The 26,653-nt window shown below is 50.2% G+C and overlaps 7 protein-coding genes across 7 annotated transcripts; 2 read left to right on the plus strand and 5 right to left on the minus strand.

Moving 5' to 3' along the window:
- Positions 1-392: 392 nt before the first annotated feature.
- On the minus strand, positions 393-1,151 carry ACHE_40709A (sterol desaturase family protein; the record flags this gene model as incomplete). Its single annotated transcript, XM_043278938.1, has 1 exon — positions 393-1,151. One exon carries the CDS (start codon positions 1,149-1,151, stop codon positions 393-395), a length of 759 nt encoding a protein of 252 aa, XP_043136667.1.
- Positions 1,152-1,561: 410 nt separating this feature from the next.
- ACHE_40710S (C2HC-type zinc finger protein) lies at positions 1,562-2,605 on the plus strand (the record flags this gene model as incomplete). The annotated part of the gene is made up of 2 exons (XM_043278939.1): positions 1,562-2,109; positions 2,179-2,605. The coding sequence occupies 2 exons, from the start codon at positions 1,562-1,564 to the stop codon at positions 2,603-2,605; spliced, it is 975 nt and encodes a 324-aa protein (XP_043136668.1).
- Positions 2,606-6,535: 3,930 nt separating this feature from the next.
- ACHE_40711A (uncharacterized protein) lies at positions 6,536-6,832 on the minus strand (the record flags this gene model as incomplete). Its single annotated transcript, XM_043278940.1, has 1 exon — positions 6,536-6,832. The coding sequence occupies one exon, from the start codon at positions 6,830-6,832 to the stop codon at positions 6,536-6,538; it is 297 nt and encodes a 98-aa protein (XP_043136669.1).
- Positions 6,833-8,281: 1,449 nt separating this feature from the next.
- ACHE_40712A (arabinan endo-1,5-alpha-L-arabinosidase) lies at positions 8,282-9,649 on the minus strand (the record flags this gene model as incomplete). The annotated part of the gene is made up of 2 exons (XM_043278941.1): positions 8,282-8,514; positions 8,569-9,649. 2 exons carry the CDS (start codon positions 9,647-9,649, stop codon positions 8,282-8,284), a joined length of 1,314 nt encoding a protein of 437 aa, XP_043136670.1.
- Positions 9,650-10,666: 1,017 nt separating this feature from the next.
- Positions 10,667-11,341, minus strand: ACHE_40713A (uncharacterized protein; the record flags this gene model as incomplete). Its single annotated transcript, XM_043278943.1, has 2 exons — positions 10,667-10,741; positions 11,060-11,341. 2 exons carry the CDS (start codon positions 11,339-11,341, stop codon positions 10,667-10,669), a joined length of 357 nt encoding a protein of 118 aa, XP_043136671.1.
- Positions 11,342-12,095: 754 nt separating this feature from the next.
- ACHE_40714S (uncharacterized protein) lies at positions 12,096-13,101 on the plus strand (the record flags this gene model as incomplete). Its single annotated transcript, XM_043278944.1, has 4 exons — positions 12,096-12,157; positions 12,228-12,405; positions 12,464-12,730; positions 12,784-13,101. 4 exons carry the CDS (start codon positions 12,096-12,098, stop codon positions 13,099-13,101), a joined length of 825 nt encoding a protein of 274 aa, XP_043136672.1.
- A 486-nt stretch (positions 13,102-13,587) lies between these two features.
- Positions 13,588-15,347, minus strand: ACHE_40715A (carboxylic acid transport protein; the record flags this gene model as incomplete). Its single annotated transcript, XM_043278945.1, has 5 exons — positions 13,588-13,916; positions 13,969-14,317; positions 14,368-14,543; positions 14,603-14,733; positions 14,782-15,347. The coding sequence occupies 5 exons, from the start codon at positions 15,345-15,347 to the stop codon at positions 13,588-13,590; spliced, it is 1,551 nt and encodes a 516-aa protein (XP_043136673.1).
- Positions 15,348-26,653: the final 11,306 nt, after the last annotated feature.

Raw genomic sequence — 26,653 nt, forward strand, 5'->3', positions numbered from 1 at the left:
TCGGTTGATTGGTTTGATGCGTGGCATGCTTGTGTGAGTGTGTGCGTGTTACTTATCTCGGTCTTTTGTGGTTTAAAAATGGAATACGATTGATCGGTCTCTTTACTACTGTAGAAACAACCACGCAAATGTAGGACTACAGTACGACGATAAGAATTTGAAAGAGAAATCTAATATTCAAAATCAACAAACTTGGTATCAATCTGTTTAAAAATGTTATGTACAAACAATAGGGCACCGCAACTTATCCGGAAAATTTGAAGGACTCCCGAGTTACAGAATAACCCACTCGCATCGTGATTCATATCCTCGTGCCTCATTAGAATTTACCAGGCAAGGTCAGAAACAAATAAAGAGTAGGAACAGAAAAGGAAAAGGTATAAGTTCAAAAATCAAATCAATGGCATATCGACCATATTCACATAATCAACATTGTCATCCTTGCACTCAACCCGGTCATGGCAGGTCCCAAAAATACGGTCCCAGAGCCGAGTCTGCTTGCCATAGTTGTGGCTCTTCCTCCATCCCTTGCGGTGGTGGATATCGTGGTCCTCAATGATTAATTCGGCGTCGAAAATCTTTAAGAACCACGAGAGCGTCGATGGCGGGATGGCATGCAAACGAAGACCACTGTGGCCAGCGAGCTCAGCGAACATGACGTACATATGGCAGAACCACCACTCGTAGAAACCCATCGGCAGACCCACGGCCTTGAGTGTGAAGTATGTCATCAGCGGGATACCGGCGATGTCGAAGAACTCTTGTTCGTGGTCTGCGTACAGGGTGAGAAGCGGGTTGGGATGCTTGGTGAGGTGGTGCGTGCGATGGTACTGCCAGAGGCCATTCACGTCATGCATCAATCTGTGGTACCAGTAGAACCAGAAGTCGAGGATGATGCCGTAGAGGCCGATCTCGAGCGGAAGCCAGAACCAGCTGATGGTGTCTGGGGTCTGGCTGGTGCGGTAGCTAAGGAAAACGGACATCATAGGACGGAATGTAGACGTTGAGACAAGCGAGTGCACGACCTTCGCCACGCCAACGTCCGGCACGCCATCACGTTCGTGCTTATCCCCGTCGAGGAAACCGTAGATGTGCCCTAGGCGGCGGAGCACTTGTAACTCATGGATGGCGGTTAACTTGAACGCGATCATGTTGTCACAGGCTGCGCCTGTAGAATAAATGATATGTTATTCGGAGAGATGATCGGAGGGGTTACCAGACTACCTACCCCGCACGGCGTACATTTGTATATAAAGCTGTCCGATCGGACATCCGTTCTCCTGTTCTTCAACGAAATCTTTTGTGTGATAGCTAGTCATTAGCACTACGGGCTTAGCCCTTAACATTAGATTTCGTTCCTTTCCTTTCCTATCGGCGGCTCAATCGTGCGATAGTGGGATCGACCGAGAATAGTATAATCACGCACGACGAGAACCACGACGATAACCACGACGATAACCACGACGATAACCACGACGATAACCACGACGATAACCACGACGATAACCACGACGACAAGAACTATTGCTCTACTATATACAACAGCAACTGGCTAGAACTCATGCCCACATATGAAGCCCCTACCATTAGCGATCACGAAGAATCCGCACTGAGCGCTGAACCGGAAACTACAGACTCACAGGAGACCCCAAGCACTATGAGCCAAAGCAATGATAGCAATAGTGTGCACCAGCGCCCCCGACAAATCCTACCGGATCCTGAGGTGTTTAAGGGAGATATTGCTTCCTATCAGAACTTCAAGCATCTCCTGAAAGCGAAGCTCCATGTTGACAGGAAGGCCCTGGGAGGTCCTTACGAATGCCTCTGGTATGCCTATGGACGATTGTCTGGCAATGCAGCTAGCCATATTCTTCCATGGATGATTGCCAACGCTGATTCGCCCACTATGGTAAACGACGATACAGTGACCAAACTCTTCGAACATCTTGATTTCAACTATATGGATAAGGAGCTCCAGAGGAAGGCTATGTACAACCTCAGCACATTGAAACAAGGCAACAAAACCATCAATGAACTGCTTGCAACCTTTGACCGTTATCTGATGGAGGCTGGCCAACAGAACCAGCCCGACAATATGAAGATTTTTTGGTTGGAAAACACCCTCAATGATGATATATTCAATCGGCTTGTTAACGCGCCTACCTGCAAAACATTTAGCGAATACTGTGTTCAACTCCAGGGTATCTATGATAGGCATCAGAAATACCAACAGCGCTCTGCAGAACACCGACGTCCCCCTAATCGACGGACAACTACACCCATGTTTCCTCCTCCAGCAACCTCCCCCACAGCTACTTCTACCCAAGGAGACCCCATGGACTGGGAGCCCACCATTTCTCGTGCCCGAAACCCCCAACGCAAGCGGGCTCGATGGGTCAGTGGCAAAGAGATTGAGCGCCGGAAGCAGGAGGGATGCTGTTTCCGATGCGGCTCTGCTGGTCATCAGATTAGCCAGTGCCCATTTCTCCCTGCACAACGTCCTACACCTAGGGTTGCTGAATTCACTGCAGAGGATGTCACAGATGCTGTCCTGGATGACACTCAAGCCACACCAGTGCCTGATGTACCTTCGGGAAAAGCCTAACTCCTGTGCAAAGTCGCCCACAGGAGTCAGAGCTAGATCGGTTACAGAGATATTGGCGTACCTTCAATCAAAACGTTCACTTCAATGGTCCCCCACTGCTAGTTAGCTCCTTAGTCAATGGAAAGAGCAATTGCAAAACATTAGCAGATTCTGGTTGTACAACATATGGTATCATATCTGAACGCTACGCCTCACGTCACCGATTACAGCGCATATCCATCTCCCCCGGAGCATGCGAGGATTTGATGGTCCACGAGATGGTCTAATCACAGAAGTCGCCTATTTTTCTATGGACGTTGGTGGGAATAAACAACAGGAAATGTATGCATACATTGTTCCCCGCATTGATGGTGAAGACCTCATTCTTGGCCTACCTTGGCTTTACCACCAAGGAGTGTCCATTATTGCACACAGCCCCCTGGGTGTACCTGCTCTACGTCTGGCCAATGGTGATCACGTCCCCTCGCTGCAGCATGAACCAGACATGGAGATCCATCAGGTCAGCGCTCAATCATTCAGGGTCTGGATGGATCGCCGCAAGAAAAACCATAGTGTACAGATATTTACTGCCAGCATGCGGGATATTGAGAAGGCCCTAGAGGTTAAACATCACTCTGACCCTAGAGAAAAGCTACCCAAGCAGTATCATGCCTGGTTAGAAGTGTTTGAACGGAAGAAGGCGGACACCTTGCCCCCACACCGTGGACCACAGGTGGATCACAAAATTGAGTTAGTAGGGAAGGATGAGAAGGGAAGCACACCTGAACCCCCCTGGGGTCCACTATACAACATGTCCCGGGGAGAGCTCCTTGTACTGCGGAAAACCCTGCGGGAACTCTTGGACAAGCAGTTCATACGTGTTAGTGATTCCCCTGCAGCTGCACCAGTCCTATTTGTCAAGAAACCTGGGGGTGGCTTGCGATTTTGTTGTGACTATCGTGCCCTTAATGCAATCTCCAAGAAGGACCGATATCCACTACCCCTGATTAATGAGACTTTGGAGCGTATTGGAAAAGCTAGATGGTTTACCAAGCTGGATGTTATTGCCGCCTTCCATAAGATCCGCATTGCGAAGGGATATGAATGGTTAACTGCATTCCGCACACGTTTTGGCCTCTTTGAATGGCTAGTCACACCTTTCGGCCTCGCCAATGCACCAAGCACCTTCCAACGCTATGTGAACTGGACTCTACAGGAATTCCTTGATGAATTTGTGTCTGCATACCTAGATGACATCCTAGTTTTCTCCTCTGGATCCCTTCAGGACCACTGTGAAAAAGTCTCCAAAGTCCTGCAACGGCTCAAGGATGCTGGTCTTCAGCTTGATATTGACAAGTGCGAATTTGAAGTACAATCCACCAAGTACCTGGGCTTTATTATTGAGGCAGGCAAAGGCATCCGCATGGACCCTGCCAAATTATCAGCTATCAAGGATTGGGCAGCCCCAACCAGTGTACAGGGGGTGCGTTCCTTCCTAGGGTTCGCCAATTTTTATCGACGGTTCATACGAAACTTTGCAAATATCACAGCACCACTCACTTCACTCACCAAGAAGGAAGCAAAATTCACATGGAATTCAGACGCTGACAAGGCTTTCAACCAGCTCAAGGAGATGTTTACCACTGCACCTATCTTAACGCAATTTGATCCAGACCGCGCTACAGTGGTAGAGGCTGACTCCTCTGGCTGGGCTACTGGTGGTGTATTGTCCCAATATGATGACAATGGGGTACTGCGCCCATGTGCCTTCTTCTCAAAAAAGAACTCACCTGCAGAATGCAACTATGAGATCCATGACAAGGAGTTGCTAGCAATCATCAATTGTTTGAAGGAATGGGAATCAGAGCTCATTAGCACACCCAAGTTCATCATTATCACTGATCATAAGAATCTCCGCTATTTTATGAAGCTGCGACGCCTTAATGAACGACAGATGCGCTGGGCAGATATATTGAGCCGCTATGACTTCTACCTCCAGTACCGACCTGGGAAACTTGCCCTTACTCCTGACGCCCTATCTCGCCGAGATCAAGACATGCCCAATGACCCAGGTGATGAACGACTGCAGATGCGAGAGAAGCGCCTCTTGGACCCTAATGCATTTGTTGAGACCAGTGAATGCACCATATGCTGTGTGTCAGCTGTACAGGTCGACAAGTCCATTCAAATCCTACCAATCCATACTAGTAATGGAACTACAGAAAATGAAAACACCACCTCAGATCTTGAACAGCAATGGAGCCATGCAGAAGCTGAGGATACCACTATGCCCATACTTTGTGATGCCATCCGTGCAGGATTACCTCATTTCCCTCCTGAATTGGGAATCCGGGTCTCAATTGGCGAATGTGAATTAGACTCTGATGGTCGGATCCTCTTTCGCAAACGACGATGGGTTCCCAATAATGAACCTTTACGAACAAGATTAATGCAAGAAGCCCATGACTCCCCACTGTCTGGGCATCCAGGTAGCACTGCACTATATAGTCTACTTGCTCGACAACTTTTCTGGCCCAATATGAGTGCAGATGTGAAACGTTTTGTCAAGAATTGTGACCAATGTGGAGCTACCAACATATGGCGAGATCGACGACAAGGACTGCTGAAACCCTTACCTATCCCAGATCGCAAATGGCGTGAACTCTCCATGGATTTTATAGAAGGACTGCCAGAGTCAAATGGTTACAGTGCTATCCTGGTGATAGTAGACCGCCTCACAAAAGGGACTATCCTAATCCCTTGTGCAAGGACAGGAAGTGACTACATTGTACCAAAGTTCCTGCAGCATGTTGTGGCATACCATGGCCTCCCAGCTGCTATCACCTCTGATCGCGGCTCACAGTTTGTGGGTGAACTCTGGGAACGCATGTGTAGCCTCCTCAAGATCAATCGACGCCTATCCACTGCCTACCACCCCCAAACTGATGGGCAAACAGAGCGCATGAATGCAGTTGTTGAGAGCTATCTCCGTAACTTTTGCAACTTTGCACAGGACAACTGGTCAGAAATCCTACCTATGGCGCAGCTTGCAATTGCCAACCAGACTGCAGCTTCTACTGGGTTCAGCCCCTTTTTCCTTGACCATGGGTTCCACTTGGAGACACTTCAACTAGTTGAACCAGTCACTGAAGAACTCCAACAATCATCCAGTGGGTCTGCAGGTGCACGAATAGCTGACAAACTCAAGAATGCATTGGAGGTCGCTCAAAGTGAGTTAGCTGCAGCCCAGGAACGACAGGAACAATATGCCAACCGTTACCGAAACCTTGCACCACACTACAAGCCTGGTGATAAAGTTTGGCTCGCCCTGCATAATATCCGAACAAGCCGTCCCAGCAAGAAGCTTGATGTGCGCCAGGCCAAATATACCATCCTAGCACAGATTAGCCCGTATGCCTACCGACTGAACACACCAGAGGGTATCCACCCTGTCTTCCATGTTGACCTCCTCCGGCCAGCAGCAAACAACCCCTTTCCCAGTCAGCGCAATGACGACTATCAGCCCCCAGCTGTGCTTGTTGACGGCGAGGAAGAATACCAGGTGGAGCGTATACTGGACTACCGACAGATCCGCCGTGGACGGGGATTTCAGCGACAATACCTAGTGAAATGGACCGGTTATCTACATCCTGAATGGACTGCTGCGCACAACATGGAGAATACCGCCGCACTGGATGAATGGGAGCAACGCCACGGAAGCCAGAGCCCTGTGAGGGATGGGGATGATTCTTAGGAGGGGGGTGTTGTCACAGGCTGCGCCTGTAGAATAAATGATATGTTATTCGGAGAGATGATCGGAGGGGTTACCAGACTACCTACCCCGCACGGCGTACATTTGTATATAAAGCTGTCCGATCGGACATCCGTTCTCCTGTTCTTCAACGAAATCTTTTGTGTGATAGCTAGTCATTAGCACTACGGGCTTAGCCCTTAACACATGTAGAAGATGAACGCGGCGATCGGGCCCAGGTTGTTCCCTGTGAACCTGACGTATGCATGGTGGATGACGAGCGGGATGAACGAGTGGACGAGGACCCAGCGGTGGAGTTGCCAGTCGCGGATGTGGGGCACTTTGTCTTGCTTGGAGTGAATGGGCACTTCCTTGTCGAGGGCTGTTGGGTGGATGCCCAGTACTTCATAGAACCAATGGAATATGGTCCAGTCGCTGCGATTGGTGCGGCGCCAGGTCGATTTCATCGAGTCCTTGGGGTTGCGTTTTGCCTCCATGGTGGAGTAGTGTTGCTTGTCTCTTCTGCGCCTTCGATATGTGGTGTAGTGAAAGCAGGCTATCGTCTTGGGAGAGTTGAAGGAGTGAAGTAATGAGGTCAAGTCCAGGCTTTAATATACCCCCATATCGGCCCCAGTTCCGGACTTCCCAGACGCATGTGAAGAGAATAAAACTAAAAAAGGAAAGAGAAAAGAAACAGTGTCTGAATACACCAAATCAAGCGTCTCTGCGCGCCTCCGGACTCTTTAACCAACCCACAACCAGTCCCTCTCCGGACACTATGCAGATCGTCCTCAGCCAAAACACGAATAACATCCCCCTGACCCAACAATGTTGGGGACCGAGACTCCCCCTTGGACCACTCAAAAGCAGACCCGAAAAACAGTCATCCAAACTTTGAATCTTAACGGGGGAAGAACGCCCCCCATACCTCGGCCACCAACACAGTTAGGCACATATGACGTTGCGAACTGCATACTGTATCTGATCTGGATAAGTCATTAATGTCGTGTTCCAAACCGGAATTGGCTGCAAACTCATTATTCATTCGCCTTTTCTGTCAGATTCGCTTCGGTTCAAGAATGACTTCAACATTTTCGGAGCGGATCCGCGGCACCATGGTTGCCCGAAATGGAAAGACTTGCGAGACTCAAAAGTAAAGCATGGTCACATGATATATCACGTGTTGGTCATATGTGGTCATGTGACTTGCGCGCAGTACTAGGACTATGGCTCTAAGACCAATCATGGTTTACTGCTACATGAACAGGTTGACAACTTTGCTTGACTCATGGTCATCTGTGTCATATGGCTGTAGGCAACCGGGTTGATTTGTTGGGATCACATGTGGTCGATTCCGGAGTATGGAGTACCTCCTAGGGCTAACGCGTCATACTCGAAACAATCATAACCCATGATCTATTTTCCATTTTGATAAGATGGGCTTTCTATCTATTATATTGAAGAAAACGAAGAAAACGGCACAGCATCTACAACATTATATGGGCTTCGCTTACAGATTATGCACGACAGACTACGGAATACGGGCCATGTGAATTGCCGGCATATTGGTATCTTCACCACTGGCGATAATCCTTGAGAATCGAATCATGAGATACAGGAAAGACAGCTACCGAGGCCCAAAAATTACAAAATAGTACTGTTGGTCGAATGTGCTGTTGAGGCTGTGGTGCCAACTCATTGGCGAGCAGACTGCCAAATCATAAATCGGATTGAGGCTGTAACTACCATTTAGAATACAGAGCACCATTGTATATGTAAAAAGATAAATAAATTGCATCAAAACCATATCCGTAACGCCGTGGGGAATCCAAAAGCTATGCTATGCTATAATACAGAACCAGACCAAGCCACCAATGCTATGCAATGCTATTCTATGCACCAAAAAGCAAGTTCAAAACATCGACACCAACACCAAAAGAGCCAACTTATTGAGGCGTAGCTGTCGCCTTAGAAGAGCCGTTTGTCTGTGTAGCCTTAGCTGTAGACGTAGTAGCCTTAGTTATAACCGTAGTAGCCTTGGCTGTAGCCGTGGCTTGCTTATTGCCGCTCTTCTTGTCGTTGTTGCCGTTCTTGCTAGCAACGGGCCATCCGTTGTCATAGTCGAGGTAGTTCCAACCAAGCTGAGCTTGAGCGTGCTTGAAGCCAACTCTGGTGTCCACTGGAGAAAATGTTAGCTTTGTACCGGTGTTCTTTTGCAGACGGGCCAACTTACAATAGTGGTAGTAGAGGACGTCGCGGCGCTGGCCGTTACCAGGGAGAACACCCAGACCACCAGGAGCGTAGGTAAGACCATGGTTGGAGGCGTAGACGGTAGTACCACCACCTTTGCGAAGGTCGTTGCCGTCCTTGTCCTCGAAGGGTCCACTGATGTTCTTGGAACGGCCGACACGGATGTGGTACTCGTCGCCCTTCTTGGGGAATCCATTCTCGAAGTCGCAGCACTTGCCCTGGCTGAACCACATGTAGTAGTAGCCGTCGTGGAAGCTCATCCAGGATCCTTCCTCGGGTCTGTTGTCGCGGTTCGGCATGAAGGTGAGCTGCGTGGCCTTGAGGTTCTCGATCCCCTTGACCTGGTTCTTTTTGTTGTCGTTCTTATTGTTCTTGTCGTTCTTGCCCTTCTTCTTGGAAACCTCAATAGTGGTGTTCGTATTGTACTTGACAGACAGCAGGTCATCCTCCAGCTCGACCTGCCAAAGGTTGTGCCAGTAGCTGCCGTAGTTCAAGTACGGAGTCTTGGTCTTCTGGTCGACGATGAAGGACGGGTCAATCGCGTTGGTCACATTGTACGGTGATCCCTGGTTGTCATTGCCAGTCACGACCAAGCTGCCATGGTCTGTCCAGGAACCCTTGGTGATGTCCTCAGTAGAAGCAACACCAATAGCACTCTTCCGGCTTCCAGCCTGACTGAGCGAGTAGAAGCAGTAGAACTTGCCCTTGTACTCGACGGTAGTAGGGGCCCAGGGACGAGTTGCGTTTGGGCGATCGGGAATGATGCTGTCTTTGGAGAGGACGGTTCCGACTTCCTTCCAGGGACCGCTCAGGTCGGTTGCCTTGTAGTAGGGGATGTGCACGCCGCCCTTGAACATGTAGAAGGTGTTGTCGTGTTCGAGGATGTTGGGGTCGTGTGCTGTGATGTTGCCGGCATTTGGCATGGGGTATTTATCAGTGTGGTCGAATACTGATGCCAGATTCCCGACTTTGAGGTTGGGGGATATCTGTACGGCGGGAGGGAGGGCCATGACCCATTGGCAGAGGATTGCCAAAGGCAGGAGATATGTGAAGAAGGAAAGCATTTGGACTGCGCAATTCCAAGTTGAAGAGATAAAATAGATAGAAAGGTAATAGATGAGATAGAATGTAGAATAGTTTTGATTTTATAGTATCGTTGTTGTCTTTGTCTGGTGTGGATAAGTATCCTCCTTGCAGGAACCTGGACCATACTTATATCCATTTCGACCAGAGAGCTTTTGCAATGCACCCAACAAGGCCGATTGCTATACAGACTGCTGAGGCTGACCCTGTTCATGCAATTGCTATTGTTTGCTTTTGCTGACACTCAGGCGTATGGCCCATCGCATCGCAGCCTCTGGGGGCCAAGCACAGCCCACGCTAGCAAAGTCCACAACCACCAACATGCGCATAAGCCCAATCGGTCAAAATGGGACTAGTACCCGACGGTCGCATTTCCTTTGAGGCTCTCATGGTCAAATTCCCCACAGGAATAAAGGGAGAGATCGTATTGAGTGCGTTGTCGATGTTTGTATCGCTGCTGTCAATAAGGCTTACCACACCGCCCCAGGCAGGGTCCAGGGCATAGGATCCGAAAACAGTAATCCGAATACGGGTTTTTCGCTTGGTTTGCAATATTGCTCTTGGGTTGCATTCGTATTGGAAAGCGGACTAGGATTCATCGCTTATTGTTTCTTGGTATCTGAGTTGTACAAGAAGGGATGCTGCGAGGGATTCGATGAATAATTGTCAATGCGGTCAGCATTGGCGGAGACGGAGAATTCTCTACGATTCAGTTATTATGTGGGATCTGTCAAGAGGCAGAATAAATATTATCCTAATAGTCTGTAAGCTATCGCACACAATGCTGAATTGTCTCTGACAATCTTCGATCACTGTGTACCTGCATAAAGCGAGATCGCGACCATAGCCGACTGTCACTTCCTTTCCAGGCTGCGCAGCCATGAATATAATTAGATATAAAGTTGGCCCTTATTGAGGCTCAGGATCCTCAAGATCCGCACTGATCAATCACTCCTGAAACAAAAGACTGCCTTGTGAGACGAACTGGTGTGACTGCCTCAGGCAGCGACGCACAAGGCGTCCTGCCATTTTGCCTGACCCACAACCTTATTTTTGTCTGCGCTATTATTGGTCTGTATATTTGGATGTATCTATTAATAACGCACGGCTTTCTTTTTCTTTGGGGGCCGCTTTTATTGAATTGTATTCCAATTGACTATCATAGACTAATGGCATATCTCAAGACTAAATCGTCTCCACAAAAAAAGAATAAAGAAAGCAAGGCTAAATAATAATAATCAGGCACACTCCAACTCCAAACCAGCGAAAATTATATCAAAAAAAAAAAAAAAAAGCGAATTCTGGCACCATGAAAGAAAAGTTAGCAATTTCATCCTGCTAAGAATAAACTGAAGCATCTTCACCAACCTGAGATATTCATATTATCAGACCTGCCTCCCCGCATCAACCGAATACTGTGGCGCCGGATACTGCATCGGATAAACCACAGCCTCCGGTTTCTGAACCGGAACGAACGGCGACGACGGCTGCGGCCCAGTTCCCCATTGTGTGATCGGGGGTGGTTGGAATCCGTAATTGGAACTCTCGAGCGCTTTGTCTTCCTTTTTGCGGTTGCGATGGCGGATGAACATGTAGATGGCGATACCAACGATGAGGGCGAATAGGGCGAGGGGAATGAGGATTGCTTTGAGGAGGACTTTTACGAGGCCCATTTTGGTAAGCCCAAGTCTATTGAGATGTGATGATGCCGAGAAATTCGACAGGTTGGCATGGTGTATCCTGCTATTTAACCACGGTTATCCAGTGCAGAATAATTCTGGTGCCTTGTGTGACAACCCGGCAAGTCCATCACAAAGCTTGACTTGCTTTGAGTATCCCTCATGACGAAATCCCTGCTAGTCCGACTTTCCGACACCTGCGCGCTTAACATCCAACTCGGATTCGACGTGATAATGACCCCGATAGCAACCAAGTGGACCTCTCTGCAAGTTGGGTCACATTAACTGCTGGTTGTGTCACGCCCGGCGGCGCTTCTGGCACGGCTTGTCGTACCAGGGCCAATTAGGACTGCAGAATCATTCATAGATCGCGATAGATTTGAGACGATAACGACGTAGGGCTGTAGGGCGACCAATCAATAGTGAGAAAACGTGCTGCCTGGTCATGGTATCTGTCGAGAATGCGCTGTGATTGGTTGGCTGTCCGGCTCTGTACTCCGGAGTATGCGCCGTGTTTATCATCCTCGTTTTGTCGCGATGGAGTCTGCAATTGATATGAGTCCAGAACGCTCAACTCTGAATGTTTGTCTTTTGTTTTTTCTCGACTCCATGTAGTCCATCTTCTTGTGCTCTACTCCGTAAGCCAGAAGCCTAGAACCGTTCCGATTTTGGTCACGTGATACCCCGCGCCATGACATCCGACATCCGACACTGAATTTAGATGGCTCATCCCCAGACAAAGGCCAAAATGACAGATCCAACAACTCAATCCCCAGAGAAAAGCTGGATAGTAAGCCAATTTGAGGATCGGTGCGTACACTTCACCCGTGATGGCCTCTCTCCCAAGATTCACAGCTGATACATATATATATATCCACAGGGCTCCGGAAGCGCACGGCGCAGGCTGGTCCAAGATATGGGACGCGGGGAAGTCCGATCTTTGGGATAGAGGACAGGCCTCTCCGGCTCTGGTTGATATAGTTGAGAAGCACCAGAGACCGGGTGAATTGTTCCATCCGTTTGCTGCTGATGGGCGGCGGAAGAGGGTCCTTGTTCCAGTATTCATCACCCGTGTTTATAAAGAGTGGGCTTAAGGTATCTGATGTTAGTTCATAGGGATGCGGACGCGGCTATGATGTTGTCATGCTAGCTCTGCATGGATTCGATGCGTACGGCCTTGACATCTCCGCGACAGGTGTTGCGGCGGCGAAAGCATTTACGTCGAAGGAGTTGCAAAATCCCAGCGCTACTAACTTCGGTCTTAACCATGACAATAAGGAGTTTCAGTCCCGCGGGAATGTAAAGTTTCTAGAGGGCAATTTCTTTGCGTCGGAATGGGAAAATGAAGCCGGTGGGGAGTTTGACCTTGTTTATGATTATACCGTTTGTTCCTCCCCTCTTTCTGAAATGAGAGTAAGCTAATCATGGTATGATAGTTCCTCTGCGCCCTCCACCCCACAATGCGCAAAGACTGGGCTGCCCGGATGGCATCGCTTCTTGACAAGGACGGCCTCCTCACCTGTCTCGAGTTCCCCATGTACAAGGATCGCACACTGCCTGGTCCGCCGTGGGGTTTGAACGGCGTTCATCGCAATTTGCTCGGGAAGGGAGGTGATGGCATCGACATTGATGATGCAACAGGCACTGGAAAGGAAGGCGACGGATCTTTCAACAGGATTCTATATGTACAGCCCGAACGTACATATGAAGCCGGACAGGGGACAGATATGTTGAGTGTGTATCAGCGAAAGTAGCCATTGTAGCTAGTTACTCGTTCAAATGGTACTCCCAAAGAAAGAAAGAAAAAAAAAGACATAAAATACAAAAAAGAAATGACAAGAGTGGGATTCGAACCCACGCCCCCTGTCGGAGATCAGGAAACTTCAACTGAAGTTGTATGTTAAGGTAACCTTAACCTGACGCCTTGGACCGCTCGGCCATCTTGCCCCTGATGAATGGTATTGTAACCAACTTGGTTACACAATATTAACGATGCATGCATTGCACAGACCCACTACCCCGCATTGCAGCGCGTGGTCAGTGGGTCACCATGCGAAGGCCGGGATGCCGGATTTGGCATGCCTTTTTTATTTCCCTCTACGGAGTATTATGCGAATTGGAAGAAGCAGTGTCATCTCGTCATAATCCGGGCTTGGCTAGTGTGTGACTTGCGATAATCACAATGCCCAATGGACCAGTAACAGCACTCATGGCCTCATAACTCATAACTCGTACCGAATTCAGACTTTTTCAGCCCGCTCGATCCTTTCCTCCGTTTCCTTCTCAGTCTCTTTGCACTCAATTCCCTCTTCCAAGTCAATTTCTTTGCGCGGGGCAGAATCGTCCACACCGGTAACAGCTGACTCGAAGCGCCGACCGCGCTGCTCAGGACCAAATGCAGCAGTAACCGCGATTCCCACCGCAATGATTGCGGTCGCGATGCCCATCGTAGGACCGTAGGCTGGAGCCAATTTTCCAGACGGCGCTTTGACGGTAGTTGCCTCAGCAATAGCGTTGACTATTTGTGCAGAGGGAGAGGAGATCATGTTTCCGATTTGGTATGAGAGACCTGGACATGGTTAGACGCTTTCTGTGTATCAGATGAAGTTTGAAGGACTTACCAGGGAACGTTGACCGGAATGCGGGCGGCGAAAGTTCATTCAAATGAATCGGAATGACACCCCATGCACCCTGGATAAAGAATTGGATGAAAAAGCCGGTTGCGCTCAGAGCTCTCTCGCCGTTCGGCAGGATCCATGCTGGGATGAGGACGCCAGATACTAACGCTGAGACAATAATCGCTCGACGGCGACCGAAGAATTGCGATAAGTAGCCGATTATGGTCCCTCCAACGCAAGCGCCAGTCTTCATGAGGATAGATGCACGAGATGCTGGCGCATTTCCCATTTCTTTCTGGTCCTTCATAAAGGTGGTATATGAATCCTGAGAGGTGTGGGAATAGTAGTTGAACTGGATCGCGTGAGCCTTTATTATTTTTCATGTCGGAAAGTATAACTCACCCAGGTCATCAAGAAGATGCAGTAAACGCACATCTTCCATTGAGCTCGTAGCATCTCCTTGACCTCTTTCCAAAAAGCTTTGGGGTCGGATTTCCTTCCAGACCTTTTTGCTTCAAGGAACTGTTGAGACTCGGGGAAGAAAATACGGACAATACCCACCCCGATAGAAATACCAGCTAGATGACGAGGCCGTTAGCGACGATGCAGTTCTCCAATCCGCGAATGGAGGACCAACCTGCAATCCAAAAGACTGTCTTCCAAGATTCCGTACTACCACCCACACCCAAGTTGGCACATGCCGCAAATACATACCCAAGCGAGTAGCCTTGCTGAAGAATTCCCGACATAAGACCACGGGCGTTGACCCTATTCAGTTAGTGTGGGGAATTATTTTCTGGATGGGAATGCACGTACGGGCAATGCTCCAAGGCCATGGCAATGGCATTTCCATACACACCACCCATGAACAGGCCGAACAAACTGCGTACTGCAAGGAACTGCTGGAAGGTATGACTGTAGATAGTGGCAATTTGCAGCACGCCCAACACAATCATGTTAACCACCATGGGCCATTTTCGGCCGAACTGGTCACCAGCCAATCCAAAACCCGCCGCTCCAACGCTTCGCAATAGCAAGGTGAGCGTGATTGCAGTCGTAATATCGGTATTGCTACGCTCGTAGTATTCGGCCAACTTTGTAGTCTGGATGGATAGGGCATGGAAGTCGAACGCGTCCGCCGTCCATGCTACGAGACCGACAAGGAAGAACAGCCAGTCACGAGCGCTCAGTTGCATAAACAGACTAATTGGGTTGACAATCGGCTCGGGATCCTGCCACTCCGCGTGAGTCTCGCCGTATTCGTTAGTCACGATGACGCGCTGCTTCCACTTGAACAAGTCGCCCCAGGACTGTTTTGCCGTTGCCCAAACTCCATCAGGAATAGGTTCAGCCAGCTCGTTACCGGTGCTGGGATCGCTCATTTTGTTCGTAGTGGGATGTCGTGTATCGCAGATGATTATCGGACTTGCTTCTGACTGTCGACATCGACCCAGATTTATAGGCGTACCAAGTCTCCCTTCCTTTCAATCGCGGGTAGTACCAACCCCGCTCACCAGCAAGGTGATGTTCGATACACTTCATTGCCCTTTGTTCATCACCGGTTTTCCCCGCGAGGTGTACGATTCCCTGTAGGACCAAGGCTTCGCCAAGCGTCTCGCGACAGAGAGATGTGCATGGTGACAGCACGAGCCGCAAGCGCCAAGGGCGCTTTCTTTAGGCCTGAATAACATCTAAACGCCTTACTGTGGCTGGTTTCTTTGGCATTGCGATGTTGAATAGGCAAGTAAAGAGCATTCGGAAAAGAAGAAACACCGCAAAATTTGATGGAACATCAGCGTTGGTATGTCACGTAAATATACCACCGATGTCTGTGGTTAGGATATTTCTCCACAGTTACCATCGTGGAAGGACGTGATCTCGACGGCATAAACCGAGGTCATCCTAGTGGCCTCCCGTAAGCTGACCCGGCACAATATCAGCCTCAATTTGTCCAATCATGGCTCCAACCATTTGTGATATCTGGCTAGCCTTCCTCCGTTCGTGGACGCTTCTGGCATACTGCTCCGTGTCAACTGACCGCCAGGTGACCAAATCGCGGAATTCCTTCCAAGCGAACATAGCACTCTTCCAATAGAAAACGGTTTGTGAGTTTTACCCCACGGGGTCTGGCATCTTTTCCTCCAGACAAAATCAACTTAGGTTCCGATGACACATAGTTTGGGAGCGCGGAGGTGCTCAGACCCGCATTTCTTGCATTTCCCCGGAATATCCCTCTCTTCCACACACATGGCAGCCCCGTCAAACTAACAGCTGACCGGCTTGTCGTGTAGGACTTGGCTTCTTAAGACTGGTCGGAGGTTTTCTTGTCAAGGCTTGATAAAAGACGTGCTGTTGGCGGTAGAACAGGACTTGGGACAGAAGCGGCCGGGAGAGCTCGGGGTTTGATGTGTAGATGTGGATGGAATACGAGGCGGCACAATGGATGGCCACGCAAATCAAACCCCGTACAAAAGAAATTTAATCTATTTAACAAATGCGATATTTTCATGATGGATGAATGGATGAAGTGGTTATTGATGTCTAGTTCAGTTGCTATTTTACGTCGGAAGTTCGGTCACGTGTCAAGTCTTCGCCAGCATGTATGATAGATTTGGTTAGCTACCAGATAGGCGAGTCACTACTTCAGCACTCACACTCACTACCAACACAGCTCAGACGAGTAATGCCGCCTGTCACCAGGCACTCGGCCAGAGGCCACGCCTCAGGCGGTCCCCGCTACGGGGACAGCCCCCGGGAACAAGGCTTAGCCGCGCTAGTGAAAGCCCGCGAACACCGAAAACTCGAAAAGCCAGATAACCAGATGGAGGGAGGCACAGGCGAGCCAAATGCCTCGCCTCCACCCCCAACACCTCTGTTCATGGACTATGAAATGGCAACCCAATCGCCACCAGCTATGCTGGAGCCACAATGCCCAAACAAGCAACTTGACTTCGAGCTCGGAAAAAACGCCAGCGTCGCCCTACAAGCCCGGGCCAAAAAAGAGAAAGAGGAAGACAAGGAGATACTGGAGTTCCTCAACCTACTGGACAAGAAGCTCTCCTCTATGAAACAGAAAAGCCTCCCCAGGGCCTCCTCCTTTGGCAAGGCTCTACAGACCTTCGTGCACAACTACTTCACCCAACCCAGTGGCAAGGCAAATGACCAAGGCCACACAGCCAACCCAGGCCCAGCTAGCCCCCCCAAAACATATGCGAACACTATCTCCCCATCCAAACCAAACAACAAAACTGGAAAACAACCTGTTGTCTCAGCCCCTAAGCCAGCAAGACCTCTTCGCCTTTTCCTTCGACTCCCAACAGACCACCCTGCCCGACATGCCAGCCCGCATGCGACTCTACAAAAGCTTCGCAGTAGCCTAGATCCAGCAGTCACTGACGCCATCAAGGAAATACAACATGTTCCCACAGGGCTCGCTATTGGGCCTAAAGATGTCCAAAATGCAGAGATCCTACTTGTCAATAAGGATGATATACAACAGGTAATCCAAGGCTCTAATGCTGAGTTAGAACAGAGATGGGCAATCTTTGTCATCCCCGGTGCCATCAAACAATACATTGGCTATGATGGTTCTGTTGTCACTATATCAGAGCAAGCAGCAAAGGAAGAATTTAAGCTGCAGACAGGCACCATGCCCCTAAAGCTACACTGGTCCAGGAAGAGCCAAGAACATTCTCTCAATACAGACAACACAGCAACAATGGTCCTGGCAGTGCCAGAGACTTCTGCCCCCAGGATCCCACCTTGGGTCCATTTTTTCGGCAAGAACCTCCGCATTAGGCGCAAGATCATAACCCCCAAAGTCCAACAATGTGCCCGGTGCTGGGACTACCATAACCCCCGGACCTGCACCCGACGACCCAAATGCCGGCTATGTGGAGCTAAAGACCACACTGAAGAGGGTCACAAAGAAAGCACCCAACAATGTGCCAACTGCCAAAGACCTGCTCCTGCTGACCATGCACATTGCCCTGTACGGCCGAGTATCAAGCAGGGCATTTTGGTCCGGGTTCCCAAGACACAGGTAACAGCTATTCGACGAATTGAATCTGGTCGACAACAAGCTCTGCCACCCAAAACTACAGAGGACAGCAACCAGGATAAACAAACAGGCACTGATGCCTCCTCTGTGAACCCTGCTGTGGAAGCAGTTCCCAGTCCCACATCACCCCAATGAGATATGACAAATCTCTCCCACAACTGCAGATCCTCCAGGTCAATGTGGCCCGGAGCCCATCCCCACATGAAGCCGCTCTGCAACTCGCTTTTGAACAAGGCTACCACATTGTTCTCATCCAAGAGCCTTGGATCTCCACCTTCCGCGCACGACGCCTCTCTAAACACCACCCTGCCTTCAAGCTATTCACACCAATAGAAGACTGGACACACAAACCACGTACCCTTACATATACTCGCAAACATCCACAGCTTAAAGCAGAGCTTGTGCCATATGGCCCCCAACCCAGCCGGGACTTGACAGCAGTCCAGGTGGGTTCAGGAGACCAACAAGTGACACTAATGAATCTGTATAATGCTCCCCCTGGATCTGTGGATGCAGGGGAGGGGCTGAAGCACCTCCTAAGCCAGTCCCTCCCTACCAGGCCCTGTTTGGTTGCAGGGGATTTCAATCTCCACCACTCATCCTGGCAGACCAATACAATCAACTCAGCAGGAGCAGAGCATTTCCTGCAATGGGTAGATCATCAGGGGATGACCTTGATGCTCGAGCCAAACACCCCAACACATGATAACAACACCATTGACCTCACCTGGGCCAATAGGCCTCTGGTCTGCTTAGGAACACACACAGAGCCAGCACCAGGGTTCCCAGTCCTAGCAGACCACATAGCTCTGTCCACAACCGTCCATTGGCACCCTATCAACAACACAAAGCCTGTGCCGCCCCTCCGAATGGCCACCATGCAGGAAGACATCTTTCATTCAGTCATCCATAAGGAAGCAACAGCTTTGGGCAAACCGCCACCAGCACAGCTCGACCTCACACCCGAAGCTCTAGACCAGTACACCTCTGCAATCACACAAGTAATCACAAATGCCCTGGAAGCATCCACAAAAAGAGCCCATGCTCACCCATCAGGCCATAGATGGTGGAACGAGGACTGCCAGGATGCAATAGTGGCACTCCGAAGAGCCTCACGAGACCCAGATAGCCCCCCAACTGAATTAGAAATGGCACAACGAACCTTGCGCCGCACAGTACGCCAAGCAAAACGGCAATACTGGCGAACACAACTGGATAACTTCACTGACAGCCAGGATGTTTTCAGAGCAATCAAGTGGAATAGGACAGTGGGATCCTTCCCAATCCCACCTCTCAAGAATGGAGAAACAGTCCACACCACTCCTGACGCCAAAGCAGAGCTCCTGGTAAAAACCCTCCTCCAGAAGGCTGCCTGCGCAGATGACATCCCCTTTGACAATAGTGACAATCCGGAGGCAACCCTCCCCTTTCCGACCATCACATCTGGAGAAGCATACCAAGCTATCTTCCAAGCCAAGAGCAGCACACCTGGGCAAGATGAGATATCCAATGCAGTCCTGAAGAAGGCCTGGCCTGCTCTTGGCCCCCATATTTCAGCTCTGTACAAACATTGTGCTGCAACTGGATGGCACCCAACTCCCTTCCGACAAGCCCTGTTGGTAGCCCTCCCCAAGCCAGGGAAGAAGGACTACAGTAGCCCACGCTCATACAGACTAATTGCTCTCCTCTCTACCTTGGGGAAAGGACTGGAACGCCTTATTGCCCGGAGATTAGCTTGGACAGCCATCAAACACAAGATCCTCCACCCCCAACAATTTGGGGCCCTCCCCTGCCGTTCAGCTACCGACCTGGCGGCAGCTTTGGTGCATGACATTGAAGAATCTTGGGCCCGGGGTCTCAGCGCCTCCATACTAACTCTGGATTTGAAAGGCGCATTTGACGCGGTCCTGTCAGGCAGGCTGAACCATCGACTCCGCAGACAAGGATGGCCTGCCACAGTGCTCCGCTGGGTGTCAAGCTTCACCCAAGACCGAACAGCAGCTATACAATTGGACGGGCATCAGAGCTCAACCTTTGCAGTCCCAGCAGGCTTGCCTCAGGGCTCCCCAGTCTCACCAATCCTGTTCATGCTGTACATTGAACCTGTCTTCAAGATAGGTCCAACAATCGCCCGCAGAGGTCGTTTTGGATATGCAGATGATATCTGCCAACTAGTTGTCAGCAAGTCCCTTGAAGAAAACACCACCAGGCTACAAAACATCACAACAGACCTGATGGCTTGGGGCCGAAGAGAAGGACTCACTTTTGACCTGGCTAAAACAGAGCTCCAGCATTTCACCAGAGGTTGGAAGAGGAACAACCCCACCTGCTCAATCCAAACCCCTGAGGGCACAGTGGAGATTAAACCTCCCCTACTCAATGAGGCGACACGCTGGCTGGGAATCTGGTTTGACCGGAAGCTCAAATTCAGAATACATACCCAGACACTGGCAGCCAAGGCAAAACTGGCCGCTAATGGCATACAAGCCCTGGCCAACACTGTACGAGGAGTCAAAGCCCCCTACTGCGGCAAGCAACAATTGCCTGTGTGGTCTCAGTCTTATGCTATGGGGCTGAGGCATGGTGGCCAGGACGGCACAGACCAAGGCAGAGCAGTTCAGGTGAACAAAAACTGGTATCTAATGGGGTAGCTGCACAGCTAGCCTGTCTGGATCAGGTGCTCCGCAGTGCGCTCCTAGGGACCCTCCCAGTTTACAGGACCACCCAAACAGCAGCACTTCACCGGGAATCGGCTATACCGCCTGTGGAACTCCTCCTCAACCAGAGACGGCGCGGCCTAGAAGTCAGAGTTCAACAACTGGATGCCCGACACCCTCTGTACCGCCGGGCCATGCACCAAAAAAGCCGACACATCAAAACCCGCTTCCGCCGGGCCATCGACCCGGCAAACATCCATCTCGTTGAACAGATAGATCCACTACTGATGAGCCCCTGGGATATAAATCCAGAGCCCAAAGAGCGGCCAATTGCAATTCCGAAGACACAGTCCAAAGAAGCGTTTAAAAAGTGGCTAGAGAGCATCCCACCTTCAGCAATGGTCGTATACACAGATGGGTCCAAAGAAAAGGAGGACACTGCTGCAGGCGCTGGCTGGGTAGGCTACTGGGGCACCAGTACGATCAAGATCCTCTGTGGGCACAGGAAGCTCCCCAACCAGGAGGTATTTGATGCAGAGGCCCACGCGGCCCTGCTTGGCCTACAGGCAGCCCTCAAAGACCCCAGAACTCGATACGCAACAGACATATACATCTGCCTAGACAACTTGGAAGCAGTACAGCAACTCCAAGGCCAACCCAAAGGATCAAGTCAATCAACGTTCATGAACTTCCAAAAAGCCGCCCAGATTTGGCCACACTGCCCCAGAGCACCTGGCATACAATCAGGCACAGTACAGGTGAAATGGGTCCCTGGACACACAGGCATCAAAGGAAATGAAGAGGCGGATAAGGAGGCCAAGTTGGGCTGCCATGCTCCCTTTGAGTTCCCTCTACCACCTGCCTCAATAGCAGCCGCCAAGCGGGCAGCCCAGACAGTGCACTGGCAATGCTTTGCACATTTCTGGGCAGAGAAGGCCCCCAAACGATATAAGGACCTTGGTATAGGAATAGAGAAGCGGCCACCGGAGCTCCATCTTCCCCGAGCAGCTCTGGGTTGCCTCCTAGCAGCCAGGAGCGGTCATGGTGACTTTGCAGAGTACCATGAACGTTTTAAACATGATGAGGCCCTACTGACATGCTCATGTGGCCGCAGAAAAGAGCCCTCCCACTTCTATTTCTGCCGAGAGGGTCGCAAAGCAGCGGCACATCCTTGGGGCCAACAACGAGTAGTGGATATCCTCACCAAAAAGACCGGTTTCACTGCATATGCAGATTGGCTGGATAGATCACATTTCTATACTGCCATCTGTAAACGCCATTAAGATGCTAAATGTGTCAAAGTTGGGAACCTCTAGGGCTTACCTCTGGTTCCCTCCTCTCCTTTCCTCCTTCCCCTCCTCTTCCCCTTCTTCCCCCCCCTCTTCTTCTCACTTCTCCTTGTTTCCATATCAAGAAAACTCGAAGATGCCTAGATTGCTTTTAACAGCTGTGAAAACCCAAGCAGCTCCCCGCGCGGGGAGCTACCTGTATTTAGATGATAGATGGTAGTTTAGCTAGGAGATAGGCAGTTTGTTGGAACCCAGGGTGTAGTGGACATATGGCTCAACCAATGGAATCGCAAAAGAGGTCTGTCTTGCTATATAGCTCCTATCTGGCAATTTTATGAGGGGCAAGCTGACTAATACAAAACAATCGGCAATTTAGATAGTCCACCTCCGAGCTATGGATTCCGACACAGTTCCGATCTGCCCGTCGTATGTCCCGCACCGGGACCAGGGCTTTTCCGCTTCCGAGGCTCCCAAGGAGCCGTGGAGGCGTGGAAAGACCCGACCCTCGACGTTAAATAGAGACACACACACACACACACCAGATAGGCGAGTGCGCTTCGCCCGTCGTATGTTCCGTTCCGGAATCTCTGCGGGCACGTAACTAGCGCACGTACCACTTTCCGACGCTAAATAGCATTATTGTCCATATCGAGCCCTAAAATACGCAGCCCACGCGAGCTATTACAAGGAGGTAAATTATTCAATATAGGTCACATGATGCTAATAAAATTCCATAATCGTCTTTTCCACTCGCGCGACCCGAAAAAGGACCCCGACCGACCTGTAACCACGCCCTAAAGCTAGACCATATTCCATGAACTCGAGGCTAGTAGCTAACTTTGAGCCTCTTGTCCCTATGACTTCCCGAGGTAGCACCCCCCTCTAAAGGAGTCATGGAGGCGTGGAAGGACCCGACCCTCGACGTAAAATACACACACACACACACACACACACACACACTCTCTCTCTCTCTCTCTCTCTCTCTCTCTCTCTGTCTTCCTCTGTCTCTCTCTGTCTCTCTCTGTCTCTCTCTATACCACTACTGTTGCAATGGAAGGATATGAACGTGCAATGATCTCGTCACTCCTAAGTCAGCTTATTAAAATTTTGCTTGGAGCCAGTCCGAGGCTCTCGAGAAGCTGGAAGCTCTCTTTGTCTGCGTCCAATTTATATGAGACTATTGAAGAGACACTAGTAAAAGAAAAAGAAAATTTAATTTCCGATCCGACTGGCGACAGGGATCTACCCGAGATACCGACGGGGGATTATTATTATTATTATTATTATTATTATTATTCATACACGCATCTGTCAGCCCTATAGGCCGAGTGGCGGCAGGTCCTGAGGGGCGACCGGGTAAGCCGCCGTAGTGGTAATCTATGTACATCGTCGCCTTTCTACAAACATCCTGATATCTCATTCCGCATGTTGTATGTCCCGTGCTGCTGGTTTCATACTGCTGTTCCCATGACCATGAAGGTCCAAGGGCTTGTTGGATACTGTCTCGTTTCCTTCCCTACTTCTGCAAGCGTGTAACCTTGGCTGCGCTATGCTGCCGGTTGCCTCAACTCTGTTGTTGTGACTCGGTATGTGGTTGGTAGAGTCTGAAACTGGCCTAGGAGGCCTGTGTCAAGCATAAAGCGCACTGCCTTTGGTACCAGGTCTGGCCTTGTTAGGTAGGCCCGGTAATCCAACTCCCGCCTTGACCCCTGTGTAAGATGGCGCATCCGGGGGCCTGCCTGGTTTGTACAGTGGAGGAGAACATGGCGTATATCTTGACGACCGCGTCCACAAGAGCATTCAGTCGATTCCATAGCATTGAAGGTACCAAGATAACTAGCCAGCGCAATCTTCCCAGTTTGCATTTGAATGAGGACTGATGTGGCGGCTCTTCGTAGGCCTTGATATAGTTGCATCGGTGCTTTTGAGGGTTCTTTCCATAGACGACGGAGGGAGTTCCCATGGGTAGAGGTAGCCCATTCAGACTTCCATGCGCTTGCTGCTTCTATGCGGAGGGCTCTTCGAGTGCTAGCCATGAGAGTAAGCTCCTCCACACCGTTGGGTGCTGGGGAATTAGCAGCTTCTTTTGCAAGAGCGTCAGCACACTCATTGCCGTAGATGCCTTCATGACCCGGGAGCCAATACAGCTGTATATCCCAGCCGTGTTCCTGTAGTTGAGATGCAGTGCATGTAATCTCGCTCAGGATATATTGGCCAGAAGACCTTCCTGGAGCTGAACACGCTTGAATTGCCGCCTGATTGTCTGTAAAGATGATTGCTGTATAGGCCCGATGGGAACGTTGTGATGTCGGTCCAAATGTGTTGCATATTTGGGTGAGAGCCATCTCTATGCCTTGCAATTCCGCTGCATATACCGTGTGGGTAGCTGGGGAGCCAATGTGAACTGCCTGGCGCCCTAGAGGTGAAACCACTGCTGCTCCAACTCCCTGTTCTGTCAAGCTGCCATCTGTGTATGCAATGATGTCAGCGCCGCTATGTACGGCGGTTTGGTGAGCTGCTAAGGCATCTTCCCGAGTTTCTGCTATGTGGGATTCCAGACCTGACCACCATGGGGGGTCACATGTGGGTGTATAACCTCCAGTCTGTTCTGAGGGATTGCAATTCGTCGCCCCCACCGTTCTAGCGGTGATGTCAGAGGGTCGTGGTCTGGGGTGGTGGCCCATTGCATGTGTCGCCGTCGCTCCCATGAATTCCTTGGTGCTGGTCGTTGGCCAGAGTGGTGTATCTCTATGAGGGTGGCCATCAGGGGGGAGGTGGCTATCCGGAGATATGATTCTTTAGCCGCACGCTCCAGTGCAATCATTGGAGGAGGAATGTTGAGACATATCTCTAGAGCAGCTCGAGAGGTTGTTCTGAATGCGCCAGCAATCCTGTAGAGGGCCTTGTGCTGGATAGATTCCAAGGCTTTCCTAGCAGCATTCTCTGCTGCCTTGAAGCCCCATCCAGCTTGTATGAACCATGTGGAACTTGCAAATGTGATTTGTGGCCACAAGACTGCTGTGTACATTTGGCGGAGGTGGGATAGGGTGATGCCCCAGGTTGATCCTGCTATGGAGCAGAGGGCTGCTATCATTTCAGTTGCTTTAACTTGGGCGTGTTCAATTTGTTTCATGCCGGTGAGATGTTGGTCTAGCTGGATACCAAGGTAGCGAAGGGTAGGCACTGGCTTAACCTCTACCCCTTGCACTTTGACTGAAGCATTGGTTGAGCTCAAGGGTCTAGGGATACCTCGGACCTTCCGCCACAGATGTATCAGACCATATTTTGCTGGGGCAAACTTGGAGGCATGTTGAGTTTCCCATTGTTCTGCTATCTTGTGTATTTGTTCAAGACGTTGGCAGTTAGCTGCAGCAGCTCGGCTCCAGACAAGTATGCATATATCATCAATGTAGCCAGTGACCATAGCTTTTCCTGGGTAAGCCTCATATATTTGGTCGATTAAGTCTGCATTGTAGAACAGGTAGAGTATTGGAGAGAGAGGTGAGCCTTGGGGTATGCCAGTATTTGTGGTAAACTGGCCTGTTGCACCCTCCATCAATACAATATCTGTGATGCGGTGGTGTAGGAAGCTTGCTATCCAGTTGACAGCATCAATTGGAATACTTCGTTTCCGGAGGTTATGGATCAAGCGTCTATGTGCAGCATTGTCAAATGCACCACTAACATCCAGGGTGAGCAGTGTGGCTACCAATGCCCCAGTACGCCAAGATGCATGAACTTGTTCTAACAGGAGATGAATAGCATGTTCACATGAACGCCCTCTGCGGCCACCAATGTGGGTCTGTGGTAGGAGACTGTACACTTCAACCATGTAGCTTATGCGGGTTGCGATAACTGCTTCTAGTGCTTTTCCAATTGTGTTCAGCAGTGCTATTGGTCTGTATGCCTTTGGATCTGCATAGTCCAGTTTGCCAGGCTTCCGCAGTACCACTGTAGTCGACTTTCGGAAGTGCTCTGGGCAGTATCCCAACGGCAGGCAAGCGTTGAACAGGTTGGTGAGATGGCTTAGGAAGGCCGGGATGGCTAGTGCGCGATGTAATGTCAGATTTGGTATACCATCAGGACCGGGGGCCTTGTTTGGTGCAGCCCGCCGGACTGCCTGACAGACCTCTTTCTTTGTAATGGCTGGCATCTGTAGTGGTTCAGGATATTCATAGCCAGGGATGTCTGAGAGATCTGCTTCAGGAGGAGGGGGAAATAGAGTTCCCCGCAACGCCTGTGCTTTTCTTTCTGGAGTGTCATATGTTTGGTTCCCTGTATGAAGAGTTGGTGTGTAGGTTGGTTGGACACCTCCACGGCGGCGTGCCCAACGGGCTAGTTTCCAGAAACCTTCTATTGACTCAGTTGCCTCCTCCACGCGGCTGCGGTGGCTGTTCCGGCTCAATTTAGTGGTTTCTCGGCCTAGTTTGTGCCTGGCCTGACGGAAAGCCTTGATATCTTCCTCCTGGCCAGAGGTAGCCCAGCGCCGTGTGCGGTTAACATTGTTGCGTAATCTCTTTAGTTCTGGAGGGTATCCTGGGCGGGAGTAGGGAGTGATTTTGGCTACAGGGACTGTTCTCTCTGCAGATTGCTGGATGGTTTCAATCAGGTGGTTGACTGTGGCGTCTATCTCCTTGGTGGTAGCTAGGGATCGTGTAGGTTGGAGGTCTGCAGCTAATGCC

This window comes from Aspergillus chevalieri, chromosome 4 (genome assembly GCF_016861735.1).
Source record: "Aspergillus chevalieri M1 DNA, chromosome 4, nearly complete sequence".
In the NCBI taxonomy this organism is placed as follows: Eukaryota; Fungi; Ascomycota; class Eurotiomycetes; order Eurotiales; family Aspergillaceae; genus Aspergillus; species Aspergillus chevalieri.